General features: G+C 50.3%; 1 protein-coding gene across 1 annotated transcript in view; it reads left to right on the top strand.

Annotated features, from left to right (window-relative positions):
* The window catches only part of VANGL1 (VANGL planar cell polarity protein 1), a 51,557-nt gene that overhangs the window by 14,485 nt on the left and 14,226 nt on the right, over positions 1–22,846 (top strand). Inside the window, exons 3-4 of the mRNA XM_032420844.1 lie at positions 1,930–2,062; positions 5,747–6,354. Of these exons, the coding sequence (XP_032276735.1) occupies positions 1,930–2,062; positions 5,747–6,354 (741 nt within the window). The remainder of the gene's footprint in view (positions 1–1,929; positions 2,063–5,746; positions 6,355–22,846) is intronic.

Genomic DNA, 22,846 nt, shown 5'->3' with positions numbered 1-22,846 from the left:
AGAGCTCCAGCGGTTCAGCTAGAGGGTGTCAGGACGAGCATTAGGAATATTCATGCTGCCGGATCTTCCCCAGTTGCTCTTCAGATCAGCGCAGCATTGCGGGTGTGAATCGAGGTGGTGGGAGCAGACCTGGGGTCACATCCTGCTCTGCCACTTACTACGAGTTTGGCAAATCAGTTAACCTCCGTGAGCCTTGGTTTCTTCATCTCTAAAGTGGCGACAAGACTCCTGTCCTCATACAGTTATTGTCCGGATCGAATGAAATTAATATCATAGAGCACCTAATAAAGCGCTCTCTAAATTGGAGCGGGGAGTGGAATGATTGGCATTGATAGATACATCTCTAGGTAAACAGATTTTCTGCTGCCCCCTCAGTTACCTGGTTAAACTGAAACACCCAAGTTGATCGGAACACATGTATTTCTACACTCTAATTTAACAATAGATCAGGATGATAAGTGATGCTCTAGAAATTAGAGATGCTCTCAACTGAAAGTTTCTGGAATCGAGGATGCCTCCCTGCTCTTTGAACAAACTAACCAATGCTTATCCTGGAGAGGTGCTCATAAGGTTGGAGTTTGCCCACAGGAAGACTGCATGTGATTTTGTTGGCTAAGTAGCAGGTTATTAGGAGACATGCTGTGGAGGGAAGGAGTTGGACTGTGTGTTAATAGTTCCTTGTATGTCTCCTCCGAGGCCCCCGTACCAAGCTCTGCATACATTATCTGTGTGGTATTATCATTATCCCCATTTCACAGAGAGGAAACTGAGATTTTCAGAAGTTGAATAACTTGTGCAAGGTCACACATCTAATAGGGGCAGAACTGAGATCTGACTGTTGTCCCCAAAGCCTGTGTGTGCAGTGCTCTGTCCTGCCGGGGGGGTGGGGGGAGCCTTGGGAATGAGAGCAGGTGTTTGAAGGGAGGACTGGTGTCAAGGCAGTCTCTAAGACAGGGGACACCGACAGACAGGCTCCTGGACTGACTGTTCACAGCTGGGGGACAGGAGTGCCAGTTTCCATGGGTGGTTAATGGCTAGGTTGTGACTTCCGAGCTTCGCACAGTGGTTGAGTCCTTTCGTAATTTCAAGATTGACCCCGTGGCAGGGTGCTCTCGCAGTTACCCTGGAAGACCACCCAGGAAGTTCATCTGGAGTAAAATGAGGCAGCAGCCTCCTTTCCTTAGGAAGCCTGAAAATACAGACACACGCACACACGCACCTCTTGGTGTCATTTGTCCTGGCTTTTATTGTTCCTCTGGGTGCCTTTGAATTTATCCAGAACCTGTGGGAATGACTTTCAGTTTGAATTTGTAGGAATGAGAAGTAAATGCTTCTTTGTACTGGTTTAGAATTTCCTTTCTTCTCAACTTGTCCAAAGGTGTAGGGTGACAATGTGTCCCAGATTTTTTTGGACAGACCAAAGTGTAAATATTTTGCAGTGTTGTCCCCACAAGAAAGCCCTAGAAAATAAATTTAGGCATATTATAACCAAATCAAGTCAGTAATTTTACAGTAAAATGTGCCTCAGCTATAGAAATTCTAAAATTCATAATTTTAGGCTTTGAAAAAATCTATTTTTAACTCCACTGTTGAGGGAGGAGTGACAGTCTTTGTTTTGGGTCTTGGAATGGCAGAAAGAAAATACTAAGTAGGAGGTAAAAATTAGCTTACTCCTTGCAGGGGGTGGCTTCCATGGGTGTTGGCACCGTGTGTGTGTGTGTGTGTGTGTGTGTGTGTCTGTGTGTCTGTGTGTGTGTGTGTCTGTGTGTGTCTGTGTGTGTGTGTGTCTGTGTGTGTCTGTGTGTCTGTGTGTGTATATATATATGCGTGTGTAGAATTTTCCTAACTCAAAATGAAATGTATAATATATTTCAGTGAGAGGTGATTCACATAGTATGAATGTGCTAGCTGATGATCATTTTTTTTCAGGGAGAGAAATAGAGAGAGACACAAATCACCCCGGAATAAAGATGGCAGAGGGTCAGAAAAATCTGTCACCATTCAAGCTCCCACCGGAGAGCCCCTGTTGGCAAATGATTCTACTCGGACGGAGGAAGTTCAGGTAAGGATCAAAGGCAGTCTGTAAGCACACTGCGCCTTGATCAAGACTCTTTTCAGTAAATGTTTTCCTAAGTCTTGTTGCAGTAGGTTCTCTTGGGTTTTTACCTTTATTTTTCTAGCATGGTAATGAGTTTCTCTATGTCTCGTGGTTTCTTGTTGGTCTAAGGACAGCCTGTCCTGCCATTGGCTACCTTGGGGATTCTTCTGAGCTGTGATTGGTGGGCCTGCTTTGAATGGTGTTGAAAAGAAGCCCGCTGGGCTGATGACAGGGCAGAGAAAGGGAAAGTTACAGGCTGTCGTCTCTGGGGACGCGTTCCAAAGTGGAACAGTACGCCAGGGAAGGAAACGGTCTCCAGAAGCCCCAAGTGCTGTGGGGAACAAGAGGTTAAGAGAGTCCAGACTGACCTACGAGGTATACGAAGTACATTGGGGATCTGTACACTTAGATGCCTGACAGGAAAACTGGATGAATGAAATAGGCCCTGGCCCACAGAGAAGGGGCCAGAACATATCGGGCAAGCTTGGGGGGTGAGCAGCAACCTGGGTGGCACTTGGTTGTCGGGTCTGTAGCAAACTAGAGAATGCATCTTTTCTGTCAGAGGAACGGCAGCTCCCCAGCTCCGGACTCTTATTACCACTCAGGAATGCAGGAATTCAGTGCTCCTGGATCTAGTGGTATTTAAGAAAAGCTGGAAATTAGGATTTTATGTGAAATCAGCCAATTTTTAAATATTGGCAATGTATTAATCTTTAAAAGACACTGTGTGGGTTCTTCTTGCTGGGTCCTAACTGTCTGGCAGCCCACCTGATCTAAATAAACATCTGAGTTGTCCTCAGAAACGTGTGCATACCCTCCACAGCTCTTGAAATATCTGCGTGGCTAGCCATGGCCCCCTATAAACCGATGTATGCTCACACCTGCAGGTACACAGACATCTGCATTTCTAAGCAGAGAGATGGACTAAAATTGGAATTCCTCAGAGCACACAAGGTGCTCTTGGGACCCAAAGCTCAGCTGTGGGATGAAGGTGGAGTTTGTCCAGTGATGAGTACGTGTCGTTAGTCCTTACCCTTGCACTACCTGCCATAGCTCTGGGAGGACCAGAGGGATGGTTGGATGCTTGGGGCCACTCCTAAGATTGGACCACCTTGAAGTGCTGCAGGGGGTCAGTCTCCTTCTAGATGCGGATTCAGAGGTGCTGGGGGCCCACTGTGAAGGCATTTCTTTGCAGCTTCTCTACGTCTTGTAGCCCACTGGGAAGCTGTATTGGGAAGCTGTGGGTGTTTACACCAAGTTGATGTGAGGAGAAAAGCATGGAAAAACGGGCATTTTGGAGGCTGTGTTTCTCAGTAGCTCTGTGACTGCGGGCAGTCCTGACCTTTGTGAGCCTCAGGCTCTTGGGTATCAGATTAGAAGATCGTAGATCCTTTCTGTTCTAAGAACCCCAAGCTTAAGAGGACCCTTTGGACATTACATTTTTTAGGCCCAGATGTACATCCATTCTCAAAATGTACAGGGGATTTAGTTAGCAACTCTTTGGTGGGAAAAAGGGTCAATAGCTAAACCATAGCAGTGCAGTGGTCAACAAAATGACCGTGAGATACTCGTAATTATTACTTCCACATTGATTAGCACCTGAATAGTAGGCCCAATACAAAACATGGCATCTGGTATTTGCCCTATACTCTTCCAGAGTGTTACAAAGTAAAGTATTTTATGAACTTACCTTATATTACAACGAGTACTGTCGATCTTTGAATTTGTGGCTATTTTTTCCCCTATTGGTGATTTTTTTTTTTAATTGAAGTAAATTTACCCACAGAGACATGAACAGATCTAAAGTGTACAGTTTGAGAAGTTCAAACGGCTGAATAAACCCATGTAACTCCCACTGTCAAAATATATATATATATATATATATATTTTTATTACTCTACAAAGTTCTCTTATGTTCTTCCCAGTCAATTCCCGTCCCCATCCCCACCTCTCCAAGATAAAAAGCCTGTTTTGATCTCTATCACTGTAGATTAGTTTTGCCTGTTTTAGAACTTAATATAATTGGGATCATATTCTTTTGTTTCGGACTTTTCTCAGTCAGCATAATGATTTTGAGACTTATCCATGTTTTGGTGAGTTTTTAGCAATTCATCCTTTTTTATTTTTGCTGAGAGTATTCTGTTGTATGAATTTATTACCCGTTCCCCTGATGGATAGATATCTGAGGGGTGCCATTTGGGGCTGTCACGAACAAAGCTGTTAAGAACATTCTGACACAGGTCTTCTTGCAGACATATGTTTACATTTATTTTGGATAAAAACCTGGGAGTGGAATTTGCTGGATCATACAGTTGAGCATATATTTGAATTTATATGACACTGCCAGACCCATTTTCAAGAGCGATTGTACCATTTTATACTTCCCTCAGCCATGTGTGAGAGTCTCGGTGGCTTCTGTCTGTTGTCCTGCAGAGTCATTTCTTTCATGGTGTGTGACACTTGTAACTTTCCAAGTTGACGAACTCTTTGTTCCTAGGTCAAGACCTCTGCCACCGCCATCACGCCTTGCTGTAGCCTATACATTCATAAATCATATTTTTCTGATCATTACTAGATTTAAGGTTATTATTCGTGGGTTCCCTGTCTTGCTGATTCAGCTGTCAACTTAAACTAGATTTTTCTAAGTTGTTGTCTTCCACATGAATTTCACCCGGCTTGCCCCTACATCAGACTGTTTTTTCCAAGTTAAATCATATACACAAATCTCTGAGGCAAAACCTCTGTGGACCCCGTGTGGCTTTTCATTGCCTTCTTGCTCTCTTGTTGCTTCGTAGTGGGGTCAGGTTGCCAGCAAAACAGCAGGATTGTTTAAAAACCTTAAGAACTGGGTCTTGTTCATTAAAGGGACTGATTGGTCCTACTGGAAACTACCTCAGAGGTTAAAAAGAGAGAGAAAGCAAGAAAGTCAAAGACACATTGCAATAGCCCGGGAGTTCTGTGCCCTCAATGTTCAGTGTGTCATGAGAACGTGTGTTTTCGGGGAGGAATTTTGGAGCTGTCCTGGCCAGCGGTACTTGAATTTGCTGAGCTTGCTCAGTGAGAAACATGGTCCAGGAGTGCTTGACGCTGATAATTATAAAGACAGACAAACAAACAAAAAACTAGCTATGGGTCAGCTGTGATTTGTACGTATAGCTTTTCAGAGCTGCTGGAGGGTATTGTAATGCCCCACTTCCAGGAGTGGGACTTCGTCAGCCTTTTTAACCCAGCCGTGAACTAAGAAGAGAACGCAGAGTCTTCTTCTGCCATAGGCGAGCCCTGTTATGTTAGGTCTCGCAGCGGGATGGCTTACTGCAGGGCCCAGGGCGTCTCAGGAGATTCCAACACGGGGGATGATCGTCAACATTAGAGTAATGAAGCTCCCCAACACACCCACCAAAAGGTTAGACTGTGTTTTCTCTGTTTGAAAAGGTGAATATAACATGCAGCTTGAAAAACTTCAGCAAAGGTCGTCAAGGTTCACGGTTCCTGTGTTTGAAGGGTGCAGCCTGCACGTTCTAGGCTTGCCCGTGGGTGTGGGTTGGTTCGGGGAGGCAGGGCTCCCATGTGTCCGAGGGCTGGCTTCGTGGCTTTTACCATTGACCTGCCGCCTGTGGCTCTTCGCGCTCACTGTCCTCTCCCCATCAGGATGACAACTGGGGAGAGACCACGACGGCCATCACAGGCACGTCAGAGCACAGCATTTCGCAGGAGGACATTGCCAGGATCAGCAAGGACATGGAGGACAGCGTGGGGCTGGATTGCAAGCGCTACCTGGGCCTCACTGTGGCCTCGGTCCTCGGACTTCTAGTGTTCCTCACCCCCATTGCCTTCATCCTGTTACCCCCCATCCTGTGGAGGGACGAGCTGGAGCCTTGTGGCACCATTTGCGAGGGACTCTTCATTTCCGTGGCATTCAAGCTCCTCATTCTGCTCATCGGGACCTGGGCGCTCTTCTTCCGCAAGCAGAGGGCCGACGTGCCGCGGGTGTTTGTGTTCCGTGCCCTTTTGTTGGTCCTCATCTTTCTTTTTGTGGTTTCCTATTGGCTGTTTTACGGGGTCCGCATCTTGGACTCGCGGGACCGGAACTACCAGGGCATCGTGCAGTACGCCGTGTCCCTGGTGGATGCCCTCCTCTTCATCCATTACCTGGCCATCGTCCTGCTGGAGCTCAGGCAGCTGCAACCCATGTTCACGCTGCAGGTGGTCCGCTCCACCGACGGCGAGTCCCGGTTCTACAGCCTGGGACACCTGAGGTAAGGGGCACGTCTGAGAGGCAGAAAAGACCGCTGACTGACATCGTGCTGGCGGATAGCACGTGAGGGGTGAGGACAGGTGCCAGGTGCCGGGACCAGGGTCTGACTCCCTTCTTCAGGTTTTGGGAGGATCTCTGTGTGTGTGTGTGTGTGTGTGTGTGTGTGTAAGGGCGGTGTGTGTCCGTGTCCACTGACTTTCCTGACTGCTGGGTGGGGTGACACCGTTGGTGGCTTCATCCAGGTTGGAGTCTTATTGGGCCAGCTCTCAAGCTTGGCAGCTCCCAAAAGTGGTGGAGGGGGGTGCATTGTGATGGCTGCTGGCCTTGCCCCTGAAATTGGCCTGTGAACAGTGGACAAAGTGACCAGCCCCTCCAGTTTGCTCAAAATGCTACATCTGGTTTACATCCTTGTCCTGGTAGGATTGCTCATCCCTTTTTTTCCCCGTTCTCAGAGGTGTCCTGGTTTAGGCACTAAATTATGTGGCCACCCTGGTGACCCTCAGTAAAGAATCAAGTGCAGACTAGAGACCCCGAACTTTTGGAGAGTTGAGCGTTTTGGAAATGTATACATGTGATAAAGTTAGAAATATATCAAGATGTCATACTTTAAATCTATGCATATCATCTGTTTTGTGGGTAACTAAAAAAGGGATAATCATATTTTATTTATTTTTATTTATCGTGAGGTAAGCACTTTGTATAGATTGTCACGTTTAGTCTTCACAGAACCGTTTGATTTAGGTAGTGTTCATCCCAATATTACAGAGGAGGAAATGGGGGATTAGGGGATTTAAACAATTTGTAGAAAATAACATGGCAGGCCTCGTTTAGGATTTACCCAGTTGTCAAGAAGCTGGGCTTCAGTTAATGCCCCCATTATGGCATCTCTCTCTTTGTTTCTCTCGAGGGTTGGGTTTTTTGGTTTTGGTTTTGTTTTTTTTTTTTTTTTGGCCACTAATGTTATTTCCATTTTATTTTATTTGTTTGCTATTACAAGCACAGCTGTTATGATCAGGATTGTTATTGTTCAGAATTCCTGGTGCACATGGGTGGGAGTTTCTCTAGATGGTCTTACTTTGTGTTTCCTGGACCCGTTTTCTGTCTGTTTTCTGCCACAAATTGAGGAGGGGGCTGAGGACAGGGGCCGGGTCTCACTCTCATTGGATCCCCAGTGCCTGGCCTGGAGCATGGCATACAGTTGGCACTCACGTGGTTACCAGTGAGTGGATCACCTGGGATGACTGGGTTTGGCATCTCGTTGGGCTCTCCTGCCTCCTCCAGCGATCCGCGCCGATGTGTGTATCCTGCTTGACACACGGTGAGCACTTAGTTAATTGTGGCCATTATGGCCCGTGATCGTGTAGCTGGCAAGACGGCCAAGGGCACCCTATTGGGTATCAGAACAATGGGCTTTGTCCTATTTTTGGCTGGGACACAGGAAGGTGGCCCGGCCCTGGTTTGGAGTTGGGTCGCACTGCCAAACCATCTTGGTGTTGGCACGCACCCTCTTTCATTCCTCTGGCTGAGCTTGTACCCCCTGAGGACGGAGTGGTTTAGCACTGGAAGCGGCTGCCATCCTGCCTCGTCCTTGGAGGGAATTGGTGTCTGAGTCACATGCTCCACACAGCAGAATCATATGTCTCCGAGTCCTTTGCAGATGCCTGTGGGGCTCTGAAGGCAAGGACGTCCCTGCTGCTTATTTAGCTCTGCTTTCTTCACCCCTCCCCCCGTTTTTGGTGGAGAATGACCAGCAGACTTGCATTAAAAATCTGCCACAGGGGCGCCTGGGTGGCTCAGCCGGTTAAGCATCTGCCTTCGGCTCAGGTCGTGATCCCGGGGTCCTGGGATCGAGCCCTGCATCGGGCTCCCTGCTCAGCGGGGAGCCTGCTTCTCCCTCTGCCTGCCACTCCCCCTGCTTGTGCTCTCTCTCTCTCTCTCTGACAAATAAATAAAATCTTTTAAAAAAAATCTGCCACATGCAGAGCCCGGCATTGGGGGCACCCGAGACACAACGCTGGCTGCCTTCAGAGCTCTGTCTGGAACTCCTGGGACTCCCTGTCCCTTGGCGAGAGACCAGTGCCCTGCTGTGCTTGGACAGTTGCCCACACAGGCCTGGGTACGGGTGACAGGAGCACCGGAGGACGAGGCAGTGGCCATGATAGAGCCAGCAGGAAGCGGCCTGTCCCAGGACAGGACTGGTTTTGCTCAAGCTGAAGGGGGTGGAGAGAAATCTAGCTCTAGTTGCAGTAGAGACGAGTGATATTTGGGACTCTTAATGTCAGTGGCCAAGACGCTGGCCTCCACCCTCATTGGCGCGAACCCCATCTGTGGTGGGGTGGAAAAGCGAAGTGCGTTGTCTCCCCTTGGGTCGTCCAGGTGGTGGGGCTGACTATCCCCCCCCCCCCGCCGCCGCCCCACGGTTCCCACTTGGCCCCTCCCTCCAAGGCTGGATGGGAGCAGGGGTGGGGAGGGGACAAACCAGACAGCCTGGGCGCAGTACCCTGTGCTGTGTTAGAAAACTGGCAGTAGCCTTGGCACCTCACCACACAGCTATGCTGCTGGGGGAGGGGTGGGGGGGAGACCTGGGGGGGAGGGCAGGGCCGACTGTGCCATATGGCCCACAACCTTGCTGCATACCTTTCATGCCTGTCCTTCGCCATGACCAACAACTGCCCAGCTTGACTTGCTAACCCTGAAGCCACTAACCCCAGCTCCTGGGGAGACCCAAGGGTAGCACCTTTCCGGCAGCCCCGGGGAGGGGGTGGGGAGAGCATGTCCAGCTGGTGCCCCGTATCTTCCTCTTGGCTTCTCTCGAGGACCCTGTGTTTTCCTCCTTTCTCTGCTCTCAGAAAGGCCCCCTTGGTTCCTCCCATGGAGGGAGACCCTGCTTATGGGGTGGAGAGATGGCCGGGGAAGGGGAGGCGCCTTTGCTCTCTAATAGAGCCCTTGGGCAGGGCTGGCTGCCCATAGGACAGCCAGGCCGTGTGAGCTGGAGCGGGCTTGGCATCTGTCCCTGCTGGCACTGTGTGGGCTCAGTCCCCTGCCGCTTCTGGGGCTAAATCGGCTCTAAACCCAGCGGTGGCTGCAAGAATCACAGGGCCAGAAATATAACTTCTAAACCCTTTTGTAGAGCGTGGAAACAGACAGGAGGGATGGGGGAATCCGAAGAGACAAAGAGCGAGTCCGGGGATCAGAATAGCAAGTCCTCCTCAGCTGACTGGCAGGCCGTTCCCATTTTCCTTTATGGAACGCCTTCCCTGTGGCACTGACCTGATGCGCTTAGTTGCGGAGTGATGGTGAGTGCTTTTTTTGGGGGTGTTCTCAAAGATGACCTTATGGAATCGACTGAGCTATTTTTGAAGGTTGTCAAAAGAATGCCTATTCTTTAGTTTCTTAAAGAAAAGATGCTTCTTGTTAGCTCTCATAAAAGGTACAGTGGTCCTGCTTGTTGGCAGGAATGGAGTTAGGGGCTTATTTGAAAACTTTGAGAAAAATAAAAGGTTATTGTGGTACAAAAAGTGAGATACTGTAAATAGATTAAGATACTTCCTAACCTTTCTGCCCAGTGCCTGGGGGATGACAGAGGGCTTTTCAGATGTCCGATGTCATTTACCCCTCCTGCCCTGTCAGGGCGGGGCAGGTGGTAGAGGGCGGCTGCCCTTTGCAGAGGAGAGCCCTAGCCGCAGGTTGGGGGACTGCGTGCTTCCTGGGGGTCGCACCCCTCCCCTGTGCCTCTGGATAGATGTGTTCATGTTCATGTCACTGCTTTCAGAACACTTGAAAGAACTCATCAGCATGTTTGAGTTGCGTACCATGTGCCAGGCTGGGTGCTAGCTATTTTGTTAAATATATGATTCTGTTTAACTCCCAACTTCAAGGCTGGAAAGGAGAGAATGCAGAGGATTGTCAGAGATGGCTGGCTTGCACTGTGTAGCCATTCCTTAGCCTGTTGGTTTTTTTGCTCAGTCAGTTAGCAAACAACACCTGGACCTTAAAACCACAGCAGCAGGGGGCGACTGGGTGGCTCAGTCGGTTAAGCATCTGCTTTCGGCTCAGGTCATGATGCCGGGGTCCTGGGATCAAGCCCCAGGTTAGGCTCCCTGCTCAGCGGGGAGTCTGCTTCTCCCTCTCCCTCTGCCCCTCCAGCTTGTGCTCTCTGTCAAATAAATAAATAAAATCATAAAAAACACAGCAGTAGGTTTGAGCCTTTGGTCAAAACTTTTTAACTTTTCTGTATGTCACATCATGTCTCCAAAGGACCTCTTTTAATTATTGTTGTATAAACCCCCCCCCCCCCCCCAAATGTAGTAGTGTAGGGCAACCTTTTATTTTTTTAGTATTCTCACAGGCTGGTCTCAGCTGGGAGGCTCTTTTGCTGGTCTGACCCACATTTTCTGTGTGATTGCAGTCACGTGGTGAGGCTGCTGGGGCTGGGCTTCTTTCTCTCCCTCCCCAGAGAGCCCTTCAGGGGAGTAGTTTCTTCGTTAGGGTAGGTAGACGTCTTCTCAGGGCTCCCAAGAACACAAAAGCCTTCTAAGGCCTGTGCCTGGAACTGGCCCAGCACGACTTCTACCAGAGCCCCAGCCCAGACGTACAGAAGAGAGCTGCACGAGGCAGGGAGCTGGGAGGGTGGGTTCACTGGGGTCCACGACCTAGCAGACTTCCGTGACCACCTCAGCTCTCATACCTGGAGTCTGCTTGTCCACCAGCGGGCTTTCACTGTTGGGGTTTCTAAGCATGCTTCATTCTTTGACACTGAGAGTATCTTATAAATTGGGGCTGACCCTGCCACCTTTTTGTCAAAGGTCTGGCTGCTGACCACAGAACCACCTGTGCGTTAGAAGAAATGATTCTTGGATTGCTTTTCAAACAGTGCAAGTTTATGATCATGGATCATAACTGTTGTGGTTTCCCCCCCAACCAATTCATAGGTGGAAATGAGAAACATGTCATTGGATAATGGTGAAAAGATGATCCTTGTTATAAAATGGCAAGGAACTTGGCTGAGCTGTGCTCCTGTTCTAGTGTTCTGTGGCAGGTAGAACTTGTGAGTGAGGGATGGAATTGGATACTTGGCTGTGGTATTTATTTTTATTTGTATTTTTTTAGAGAGAGAGAGCGCGTGCATGTGCATGGGGGTGGGGGGTGGAGGCAGAGGGAGAGAGAATCTTAAACAGGCTCCATATCCGGCATGAGCCAGTCACAGGGCTCAGTCCCACAACCCTGAGATCATGACCTGAGCCGAAATCAAGAACTGGACGCTTAACCGACTGAGCCACCCAGGCGCCCCATAGCTGAGGAATTTCTGAGCAAAGCGTTGAAAATTCACCCACTGGGTACATCCAATACCCAAAAGATGCAGCTTGGGTCCTCCATAACTGCTTCTATAAAATGTGAGAGGAGGGAGATGGGTTGCAGAAGGAATGGTTAAGCAAAAGGGAATCCATACTTGAAGATTTGGAAAATTCTCAGCCTATCCATATTGCAAACAATGACTAAGTGTGTACTGAAGAGAACACCAAGGGTGTGGTCACACATCTGTTTGATTTTTTTTAAGTTTATTTATGTATGTATGGATTTATTTTTAAAGATTTTATTTATTTGACAGAGAGAGAGACAGCGAGAGAGGGAACACAAGCAGGGGGAGTGGGAGAGGGAGAAGCAGGCTTCCCGCCGAGCAGGGAACCCAATGCGGGGCTCGATCCCAGGACCCTGGGATCATGACCTGGGCTGAAGGCAGACACCCAACGACTGAGCCACCCAGGCGCCCCTGTATTTATTTATTTATTTAAGTAATCCCCACACCCATCGTGGGGCTCGAACTCAGAACCCCGAGATCAAAAGTCACACACTCCACCGCCTGAGCCAGCCAGGCGCCAGCTGTTTGATTTAATCAGGATTTAATCAGCCATTCTAGCAGAAGCCAAGAATAAAGATGGGAAGATGAGATGGTACCAGTACAGAACCCCTTTCACTTGGGACTAAAGGAAACAGGGAGGGGGGATGGAAGGAAGGCTGCGAACATGCGTTATCCCTCAAGCAAAGGGAAGAATGACCCCAAAGGTGACCCAGAGATCATTAGGCCACCCCTCCCACCACAGGCCCAGGGGCCAGGTTGCTTCCTCACTGGCTTCAGAGGATGGGCCCCCCACCTTGGTTTCAGTGGGCCAGGCGGCCACTGCCGAGAGCTGCCTGGACAGGGCCACCCCCAAAGCCCCGAGGACACAGCATTGAACCAAAGAGGATTATCCTGAAGAGTAAGACCTTAAGATCTAATGGGATTGGCCTTGTTAGGTTTTGGACTTGTTTGGGACCCATCACCCCTTTCCTTCTAGTTTCTCCCTTTTGGAATGGGAATGCCTATCATATGCCTGTCTCATGATTATATTGGAAGCACATAAGTTGTCTGGTAACACAGGTTCACAGCTGGAGAGGGATCTTACCTCAGTCTTGATCTTACCTTGAGTCTTGGCACTTAGATGAGACTTTGCACTTAGAGCTGGTGCTGGAATGAGTCAAGACCTTCAGGGCTATTGGGATGGAATGGGTCTATTTTGCACGGGAGAAAGACATGAATTTTAGGGGTCAGGGATGGAATGTTATGGACTGAATTGTGGTCACCCAAAATCCATAGGTTGAAGCTCTAAACCCCATGTGGCTGTCTTTGGAGATGGGGTATCCAAGGAAGTAATTAAGGTTCAGTGAGGTCCTAGATCTGATAAAATCCATGTCCTTCTGAGAAGAGACACCAGAGAGCTTGCACACACTCTGTCTCTCCCCCTGTGCCTATGGACCAAGGAAAGGCCATGTGTGGATATCATGAGAAGGTCATCATCTGCAAGCCAGCAACAGGGCTCTCACCAGAGAATCAGCCAAACCTTGATCTTGGACTTCTAGGCTTCAGGACTGGAAGAAAATAAGTTTCTGTTGTTTCAGCCACTCAGTCTATGGTATTTTGTTATGGCAGCCCAAGCTAAGACAGGAACAGTACACACTGGTGACTCTTGACCCCAGAGCCCCGGGAAACCGTGGGATCAGTGAGCGCAGTTCAACCCTGATGAAACAGAGCTCATATTATGCCCTCTCGAGCTCACGCCTGCGTCCTCCCAGCTTGAGTGGGAGCCTGGCTTCTCTCAAATGCACTTCGGTTTTCTAGGTAGAAGTGAAAAAGGGAGCGTCTCCTGGAGAGACTAAGGTTACTCCAGTAATTTCAGGATAGATCCAGCTCCCCTTGAAATCTTATGTCTGTGATTCTGGGTCAAGTGATATCCAAGCCAGTGATGACACCACTGATGAGATTGGACTGTTGCGCTGGGCTGTGGGCCCTCCCTCCCACGTTCAAGACTAGCACGGACGGTTTGGGGAGGACCCAGCGCCATCGGCTGTGAAGTTGGGGAGTGTTTTTAGATGACCACCAGAGGTTTGGGTTCGTGTCACTTATAATCATGGTTTCATACACAATTTCATTTTTAGAAACGCGTGTTTTGTTTAACTGCTTTTCAGTAAAGACATTTGCCGGCCTTCACTCCCAGCCCCTCAAAAAGCAAAGGCTAAAAACGAGAAAGCGCTGAAGGGTAGAGCGGAAAGGTTTCTTCTGCTCGGATTTGCTTTGCTGTGGGAGAACCTCGAGGGCGGGCACAGAGCTGCCGTTTGTGGTTTGGCCGCGTGGTGCTGTTCAAAGTGGCCGTAATGAGAGCGGAAGGTGCAGGACACTGCAGCCCGTGTTTGCACAGCTGTCTCCTGGCAGCCACCGCGGCTGGGAAGGCTTCCCTCACACGGCGTCTGCCCCTAAGCCTTGCTCCAAGGCGGAGAGGAGCCACCCCTCACAGAGCACAGCCACTGACGGCCAGAGAGCTCGTGGATGCGGAGCTGGTTTAGATGGCCTTCCTGTGGGGCCACGGGTGGCTGGGGGGGGGGTGGATCCTGCACCCTGGATGGTGTGCCGTTCCTTGTCCTGCAGGACTCACACTGCGGACAGGGCCCGGCATTCTGCGTGTCTCCCCGCGGATGGATGGTGTGATCTGATGTAGTGTGTGAGCTGTGCTGATCCTCAAGCATGCAGACGGATGGGGGTCTGCTGTCCCTGTCCTGCAAAGCCACTGCCCAGCTCCGCTCTGTGCCCCTTCTGGCTCAGTCCCGGCCAACAGAGGTTCCACTGGCCAGGCTGGCTGCCCTCAGACTCCGGACTCTCCATGCTGTGCTCCTGTGGTTCCCCCCAAGACCAGAGGTACTGCTGGTGAGAAGTGTGAGGCCGGATGAGAGAATGCCAGTCAAGCATTCCAGGGGGGTCTGGAGGTACCTTAGTTCCTATCTCAATCTCGGTCTCAGCCCTAAGCAGGCGGTTGTCTTTGATGTTTATCTGGTGTGATTCAGCACAGTCATTGGAAGCGTCGAGAAAGCTGCGTTTCCATCCCAGGCAGGGCAGGTGCAGCCTGAGCTGGACGGTGCAGGGAGGTGGCTGCGGGCGCTCCAGGCTGGATGTGGCGATAGCCAAACCTGTCGCTTACAGGGAAGCATATCTCACACGTCTGCCAGCAGCCCTCTGCTGTGGGAAAGGCCGTCAGGTGGACAGCCGCCCATGGCGGGATCACCTGCTCAGAAGGAGGCTGCCTCAGGGTCGTCCCCACACTCAGAACCGCCTGGTGGACAGTGGATAGCGGCGTTTCGGCCAAAAAGGATGACATGTGGGACAGCTCTCTGTTGTTTAGTCCCTGAGACCGGAAGAACCAGGCCGGTGCATGTAGCCGTTAGCTTCTTCTCGGCCTAGAGACTCCCCAGGTGTGACAGAGCATGGGGGCTCCTCTGGACATGTTCTCTGTGTGGTCTGACTGACATTAGAGGGCATTTTACAGCGTTATCCTTCCCTGGGGACAGTAAAGTGCATAGGGAGGTGCTCCAGTGCTCCCCCCGGGCTGCACTTTCGAGGCCAATCCGCAGTGACCAGCCCTTGTTGATTCTACCTCCTTTGAGCTGTGAGGGTCGATATTCCCAGCTTCTAGTCTCTCTGCTGATGGGGATACCATGCAGGGCTTGTCTGTAGCCCCGTATTTGGTGCCTGGGCCAGGGACACGTCGCAGCCTGTGAATATTGGTTCAGAGAACTAGGTCACGCTGCAGCGTCCATGGAGCTGGGGAGCCCGCAGGCCGGGACCCCCCTGGGAATCCATGCGGCCTAGAGAAGGGCCTCTGCAGGACAGGGCCCCAACTGTGTGTGTCCTCTGTCGGGGTGGACAGTCTGCCTCACGTCCCAAGATCTCGAGCAGCAATGTGTGTCCCTCCTGGCCTGCTGTGACAGAGTCCCCGAAAATCCAGCCTCCGCCCACCCCAGATCTTTCTGCCGTCTAATCCAGATCTGTCAGTAAACACAAGCCATTCCTCAATTTTGCCCTTCCCTGTCCTCAAGTTCCAAGGTGATCATTGCCTGTTATCTGTGTGGGACTCATGGAAGCCACATCCCCAAAGGCAGTTGCAAGAGCAACATTTTAATTAAAAGGCAGGAGGGCCTGGAGATACAAACACTTGTGTGCCGGGCTCCCGGTGGAGGTGGCAGCCGGCGTTAGGGGGCGAATTATACTCGCGTCTCCCGGACTCACATGAACGTTGCTGCAAATTGTCCTGACTCCTGGTCACCCCGAAGTCACTTGATCTCTCCGTCCAGGAGACAGTGAAGCCTACCCATCCAGGTTGCAGTCTTGCTGACTCTTCCAGGGAGAGGTCAGTCCGATAAAACCGGGTCCATCAGCTGGCTCGCCCTCACTGGGAGTTTTCACAAAAAGCTGAACCATTTTAGTTTTCTCAAAGACCCTGGCTTCAGGCCTAAAATGCAGTCACTGGAGCAGGCACGCCTTGAAGAGTGCGAGGGAGGGAGGCTTGGCACCCAGGCAACCATTACCGTTGGCATCCTTTGGGTCTTCATGGCCCGCCCTCCCTCCTCACCCGCTCACCTCTGCCACCCTCTCAGCCTCCCTCCCCTTTACCTGCTTCCATCCTTCTTGCCCTAAATACACGTGTGTTCGTTTCCTAAAGCTGCTGTAGCATAGGACCACAGACTGGGTGGCTTGAAACGGTTCTCTCTCGGGTGCCTGGGTGGCTCAGTCATTAAGGGTCTGCCTTTGGCTCAGGTCATGTTCCCAGGGTCCTGGGATCGAGCCCCGCATCGGGCTCCTTGCTCAATGGCAAGTCGGCTTCTCCCTCTGCCCCTCCTCCCACCCGTTCTCTTAATCTCTCTCTCTCAAATAAATAAATAAAATATTTAAAAAAACACACAAACACAGTGTTCTCTCTCAGTTTTGGAAACTAGGAGTCTAAGATCTAGGTAGTGGCAGGGCCATGCGCGCTCTGGAGGGTCTAGGGAAGAATCCTCCCTTGTCCTCCTGGCTTCTGGTGGTTGCCGGCCATCCTCGGCGCTCCTTGGTTTGTGGCCACATCACCGCGATCTCTGCTCTGTCGCCACATGGCGTTCTCCGCCTGTGTCTCCTTTTCTTAATAGACACCAGCATGACCTTAACTTCGCGTAATCACATCTGCGGAGATGCCATTCTGCAGTTGTGGGTATGCGTGTGGATTTGGGGAGACGCTCTTCACCCCACTACAGCAGGTTCTCACAGCTGTTCTGTGACTCAGCAGTGCGGCCCTGTCACTCTTACCGAAGGTGTTGAGGAGGATTGTTTCACACCAGCCTGCTTCTGCCCACCCTGCTTCCTCTGCCTGGAAGTGGCTTGTATTACAGCCCGTGTCCACGTGGTGTGGCCATCATTCATCGTTTAAGACTTAACTCGAAAAGTCAGCTTTGCCTCCTCAGCAGATCTTCCCCTGAAGCCCCCACCCCTACCCCGGTCACGTGTTCTGTCCCAGCCCGGGGGTCACCACACCAACGGGACCTTAAGCCTCTCGAGGTTCTGTTCACATCTGTATTCGAGTCCTGGGGATTTAGCGGGTGCTCTTAATTCATACTGGCCTGTAAATGGCGTTGGAGAGACGGGTTGTTAAGATTTTTGGGTGTCAGCATCCTTCGGTGGCTCACGGGATAATGAGTATTTGTCCTGAAAGAAGGCCTTTGCAGATTTTACTGTGACTAGAACTGTCTCTTCAGTGCTTTCCCATCAGCACACACCGAGGTGATCAGAATCATGGTCACTGGCATTTACATGGGGCGTTAACATGTATGAGATGCTTCCACGTTTTTCACGCATGAAGAAAGCTGTTTTTTGTTGGCAGAGCTAAAGAGGGCAAGTGCATATTTGAAAAGACGTGGCTACAACCTGAATGAGGCTTCCCCTCCCTGCCCTGTCAGGGAGGGCCTTTCTCACTGCCCTGGGAGACAGCACAGGCTGTAAGGTGTGAGGGTCTCAGACTGCCTGAGCTCTGAAGCCTGAATATTTCTGGTTTTAGTAGCATGCTTGTTTGTTTTTTTTTTTTTTAATTTTACTTATTTATTTGAGAGAGAGAGAGAGTAGGGAGAGGAGCAGAGGGAGAGGGACAAACACTGTTGTGCTGAGCTCGGAGCCTGACACGGGGCTCGATCTCACGACCCTGAGATCATGACCTGAGCCGAAATCAAGAGTTGGATGCTTAACCCACTGAGCCACCCAGGTGCCCCTTCATAGCATGTATTAATTGCGGAGGCCACAGCCAAATCCAGGGAAAAGTGAATGAAATAGGCAACTCTTTGTGTGGGGGTGCATGTGTGTGCATGTAGGCATGTATGTGTGTGCACACATGTACACATGCTTTTCTAGGCCTCAGTGCCCTTATTTGCACAGTAAGAGAGTTAAAAGGGGGGGAGGTTTATGGCCACAATTGTTTCCTTCAAGTATTTGATGAGCTTTCACAAGAAAGGAGGGGTTTGGGTCCAGAAGGAAGCAGTGAGTGGACCACTGGGCAGAACTTAGAGAAAGGTCATTTCAAGGCCAAGCGAGAGTGAATTTTCTTTTCACAGAGAGGTCGGTTGCTGTCTGGGGTGTTATAAAGAGAACTGGTATGTGATTTGGGAGTGTGGCCTAGCTGGACTCTGGTTTCTTTGCCTCTTGTGTCTCTGCTTGGGTAAGCACTACGGTTCTCTTCGTTCTGTGAAGAGGAAATTTTGTGATTCAGTGTAAGCGGAGTTGAGGTCATGCTTTTATGCCCAGAGACTGTATGAATAATCTAGCCAGCAGCCAGCCTCCTCCCTTGCTGCCAAACGCTCGTGCTCCTTAGTAATGTGACAGTTTGTGGTTGCCCGATGCCTTGTCGTTTATAAACGCGTCCCCTGCCATAATTTCGTTTGCTCTTCTGGACATCCGCATGCAGCAGTAGGTACTCTCTGTCCATCACAGACCAAGAAACAGGCCCAGAGAGGGCAGTGACTTCTACAGGGCTACACAGGAGCAGGAACAGATCTGCGATCTAGGCCTTCTGACTCTGAGGCTGGTCCTTTTTTACCAGGCCTGGTTTTTGGGAGGCTGAGATTGGCAGGAAACGCTGCATAAAAACAGAGTGGCATTGCTATAGGGTCTAAGTCACTAAGAAAGCAGTGCGGAGGGGATCTGCCCTGGCTCATTTCCTGTGGCAGTGCCCTCAGGGTGGGCGCGGGGTGGGGAGGACAGAGCAGGGGCACTTGGGGACAGAAGGGCCTCCCGAGCATACACCGTAAGCTCATGGTGCTGCCGTATGCAAGCCATTTGCTTTGGGCCAGGTACTTGGGAATACAGTATCTCATTTCATCTTTAATACATACCTTTAAAACACTCCCTCTGTGGGAGCAAGAAAGTAGAGGGTGGACTCCCGAGTCTCCAGTATTTTTCCCAACCTCAATGCCAACTGACTTTGAAGTCTCGGAAAGTCATAGAATTTGGATTTGCCCCCATCGATGTTTCAGCTCAGGAGTTCACTGCCACAGGCTCCAACCAGCACCTGACATACTTGGATCTCGCCGTCTGTCCGTGGAATTTCTGACCAGCTACTCACACCAGCCCCAGTCGTTTCGTTGACCTTTCAGTAATACATACTATAGAGTTGAGTATTTTGGAGCCCACTTAGGTTTATAGCAGGGCTTTCTGTATTGTTCTTCCCATCCTACGGGCAAAGAATCAGAGGTTTAGAGAACTGAATTAATTTGTTCAAGGTCAAAGAATAAATGATAGAGCCAAGAGTCATGCTGTCTGGGGCCAAAGCCTGGTGCCATTTGCTTTGCTCTGTGCATACTCTCTCCCACAACAGATAGGCACAGGACAGCAGGAAGCGTGGATATGGAGAACATCCATTCGGTTTTGGTTTTCAGAATTCATCTTTCAGAAACATGTCTTCCGGGTTTTTATGAACTCAAATGTGAACTCTGTTTGGAGGTGCTTCTCTCGGCTGTAGCACGAGCACAAGCCCCTCACCTCCGTGGCCACGGTGGTTATGTGACAGTTGTCAACAACACTGGAAATGTTTTCGTGGTTGATAAGACGCGAAAGGCCACAACCCTTCTCATTCCACTGTCTTTGTCCTGAAAAGAGAATAGGCCAGTCAGGCAGCATGGTCGGCCGTGAGTTTCACGTTGAAAAGTGGCTGTTCAGACACATGAAAAAGTGCTCAACATCGCTCAGCATCAGGGAAATCCAAATCAAAACCTCAGTGAGATACCACCTCACACCAGTCAGAATGGCTAAAATGAACAAGTCCGGAAATGACAGATGTTGGCGGGGATGCGGAGAAAGGGGGGAACCTTCCTACACTGTTGGTGGGAATGCAAGCTGGTGCAGCCACTCTGGAAAGCAGTATGGAGGTTCCTCAAAAAGTTGAAAATAGAGCTACCATACGATCCAGCAATTGCACTACTGGGTATTTACCCCAAAGACACAGATGTAGGGATCCGAGGGGGTAAGTGCACCCCAATGTTTGTAGCAGCAATGTCCACAATAGCCAAACTATGGAAAGAGCCTAGATGTCCATCGACAGATGAATGGATAAAGAAGATGTGGTGTGTATATACACACACACACAATGGAATATTATGCAGCCATCAAAAAACCCCACAAAATCTTGCCATTTGCAATGACGTGGATGAACTCGAGGGTATTATGCTAAGTGAAATAAGTCAATCAGAGAAAGGTAAGTATCATATGATCTCACTGATATGAGGAATTTGAGAAACAAGATAGAGGATCATAGGGGAAGGGAGGGAAAAATGAAACAAGACGAAACCAGAGAGGGAGACAAACCATAAGAGACTCTTAATCTCAGGAAACAAACTGAGGGTTGCTGGGGTGGGAGGGATGGGGTGGCTGGGTGATGGACTTTGGGGAGGGTATGTGCTATGGTGGGCATTGTGGATTGTGTAAGACTGATGAATCATAGACCTGTACCCCTGAAACAAATAATACATTATATGTTAATTTAAAAAAAAGACAAATAACAAAAAAAACATAAAAAGAAGAAAAGTGGCTGTTGAATTTCCTCACACGTGTGCTGATCCGTGGCTGGCCTGTCTTGTCTACGAGTTCAAGTTGGGATCAGCCTTGACCAGGCGGAGCTGAGGGGCTTGCTTTCGCACAGGCAATAACATCGGCTTCTTCTGACCCTAAATATTGCCTCATCCATGTTGCCTTTCATGTGCGTATCTGGGAGTCCTGTCTGCGCCAAGTTCTGTTACAGCCCCACGTATCACCATGCTGTTTTCCACAACTCTGTGTGATCTGTGAAGGGGTATTTCCCTGTATGGTGAGATGGGGCGGGGGAGGGGTATCCTGAAACGCAGTATTAATTGAGCCTGGCGTTCTCTATCTTGGGAGAGTGCTCCTTGCCATGGGTTTTTGGTGGGGCCACATCTATAATCTTTACATCAGGGTCCACCTGCCTTAATATGGGGTTTCCGCCTAGGGATTGTTTAGTCAGATTACTATTTCTCAGAATAGGACGGTGATAAGAGAGATGGCAGGTTTCTCACCAGCTTGATTTTTCTTGCCTTCCTCCTTCCCCAGAGGTGATCTGGTCTGGAGACTGGGACTAGTTGAAGGATTTGCTTTTCCCCATCCCTGTGGCCCTTTTTGCCTTGGAAACTGCATGGCTTCAGGAAATGCATGCTTAGGACTGATCCTACACCCGTTGGAATTCTAGGGTTTCCTACATGAGCAAGTTGAGCCAATGAGTATTATGTACTCAGGGGAAGCCATAGGAGGTGTCCCTTGTGTACAGGGGACTTTCATGGCCTTGCCTTAGAGGGAGAATAGCATGCTTGAAGACCTCTCAAATCCCGTGGGGGGGGCTGTTGATGCTGTGCATTTAGGTGCAGGTGAGTGGGGGCCAGAGAGTTAGAAAAGGCTTCCTAAAAGAAATTGGGCCTGCTTTGGCCTTGGAAGACAGCACGTTTGGGAGGTGGCAGAGAACAGAGGCAGGAAGATACTGAACCCTGACATTGGCCGAGGAGAAGGGTGCTTTTGCATCCTGGCATTGTGGGCCATGGCTGAAGCCGATTCCGGGTGCCCAGCGGGATGTCCCCTCAGTGGGTGCTGAATTGCTCTTTTCCTGGAGAGCCAAATAATGTATTAGTAGCATGTTACTTTGAACCTACAGTCAGGATCCAGAACAGAAATGAAAAAGACTTTAGGCTTTGGACTGACATAGACCTCAGACTCGCATGCCACAGCGGGTGGCACCTAGCTGGAGCAGACTTCCTCACTTGGGTCCCTCGAAGCTCTTTTCCCTGTTTATACCCAGGCTGAGGGTGTCTGAGAACAGAGGCAGGTAGGTCAACGGCCCCTGGGAAGGACTCTGATGGCCATAGTCAGGGGGAATGCGGAAAGGATGTGGAGAAACAGCCGAGTGCTCAGACTGCCCTGCCGCACGGGACAGGTGGCCTTTGTCTCCCGTGGGGACCGACATCTTCACTGGGCTGCCTGCGTGGTACAGCTCAGAATTAATGCGGGAAACATTCGTCCTGAGTCCCCGACAAGGCTTCAGTCACGTATAGCTTACTCTCTTTAAAAACGTGAAAAAGGGCATATTGGGTTTTAATCCAAATTTCACAACCTTTTTTTTTTCAAGCTGGGTACTTCAGTTATGCGTAGTTTTCTGTTGCGTGGAGCTTCTCGTGGCCTGTGGGTGTTGCGCAGAAGGTGAGGGTGTGCAGCCCTCTTAGAGGCATTTCTAAAAACTTCCCAGGAGAGTCCCTCAGCTCCTGCGTTAAGTTTGTCAGCCGGAGGTGGGGGGGTGGGGGTTGCTGGCCGGGTGACCATGGCTGCTTCTGGGAAGTTCCTGTGCCCCTGGGGAGAGGACAGTGCTGGAGGAAGGGAGCACTGCCTGGCTTTTCCCCCTTGTTCAGTTCCCCTGAGCGAAGGCTCTCGAAGGCTGTGAGACGCACACACGTAGCATCGGCAGCCCCTGCCCCATCTTCCCTGCCCCATCCCTGAGCACTCCCCGGGGCCACCGGGGCTTTGGCACAGGCGGGCTTTGAGGGGGGCCGCGGACTTGCCCCAGTGTGGAGAGCGTCTGCCGGCGGCCTGTGCTGGAAGGGGGCTGGGTGTGGGGTGTGCA

The sequence above is a fragment of the Phoca vitulina genome, unplaced genomic scaffold (genome assembly GCF_004348235.1).
Source record: "Phoca vitulina isolate PV1807 unplaced genomic scaffold, GSC_HSeal_1.0 scaffold2, whole genome shotgun sequence".
Taxonomy (NCBI): Eukaryota; Metazoa; Chordata; class Mammalia; order Carnivora; family Phocidae; genus Phoca; species Phoca vitulina.
The sequence above is the reverse complement of the archived record's forward strand: the minus strand, read 5'-3'. Positions and strand labels throughout refer to the sequence as shown.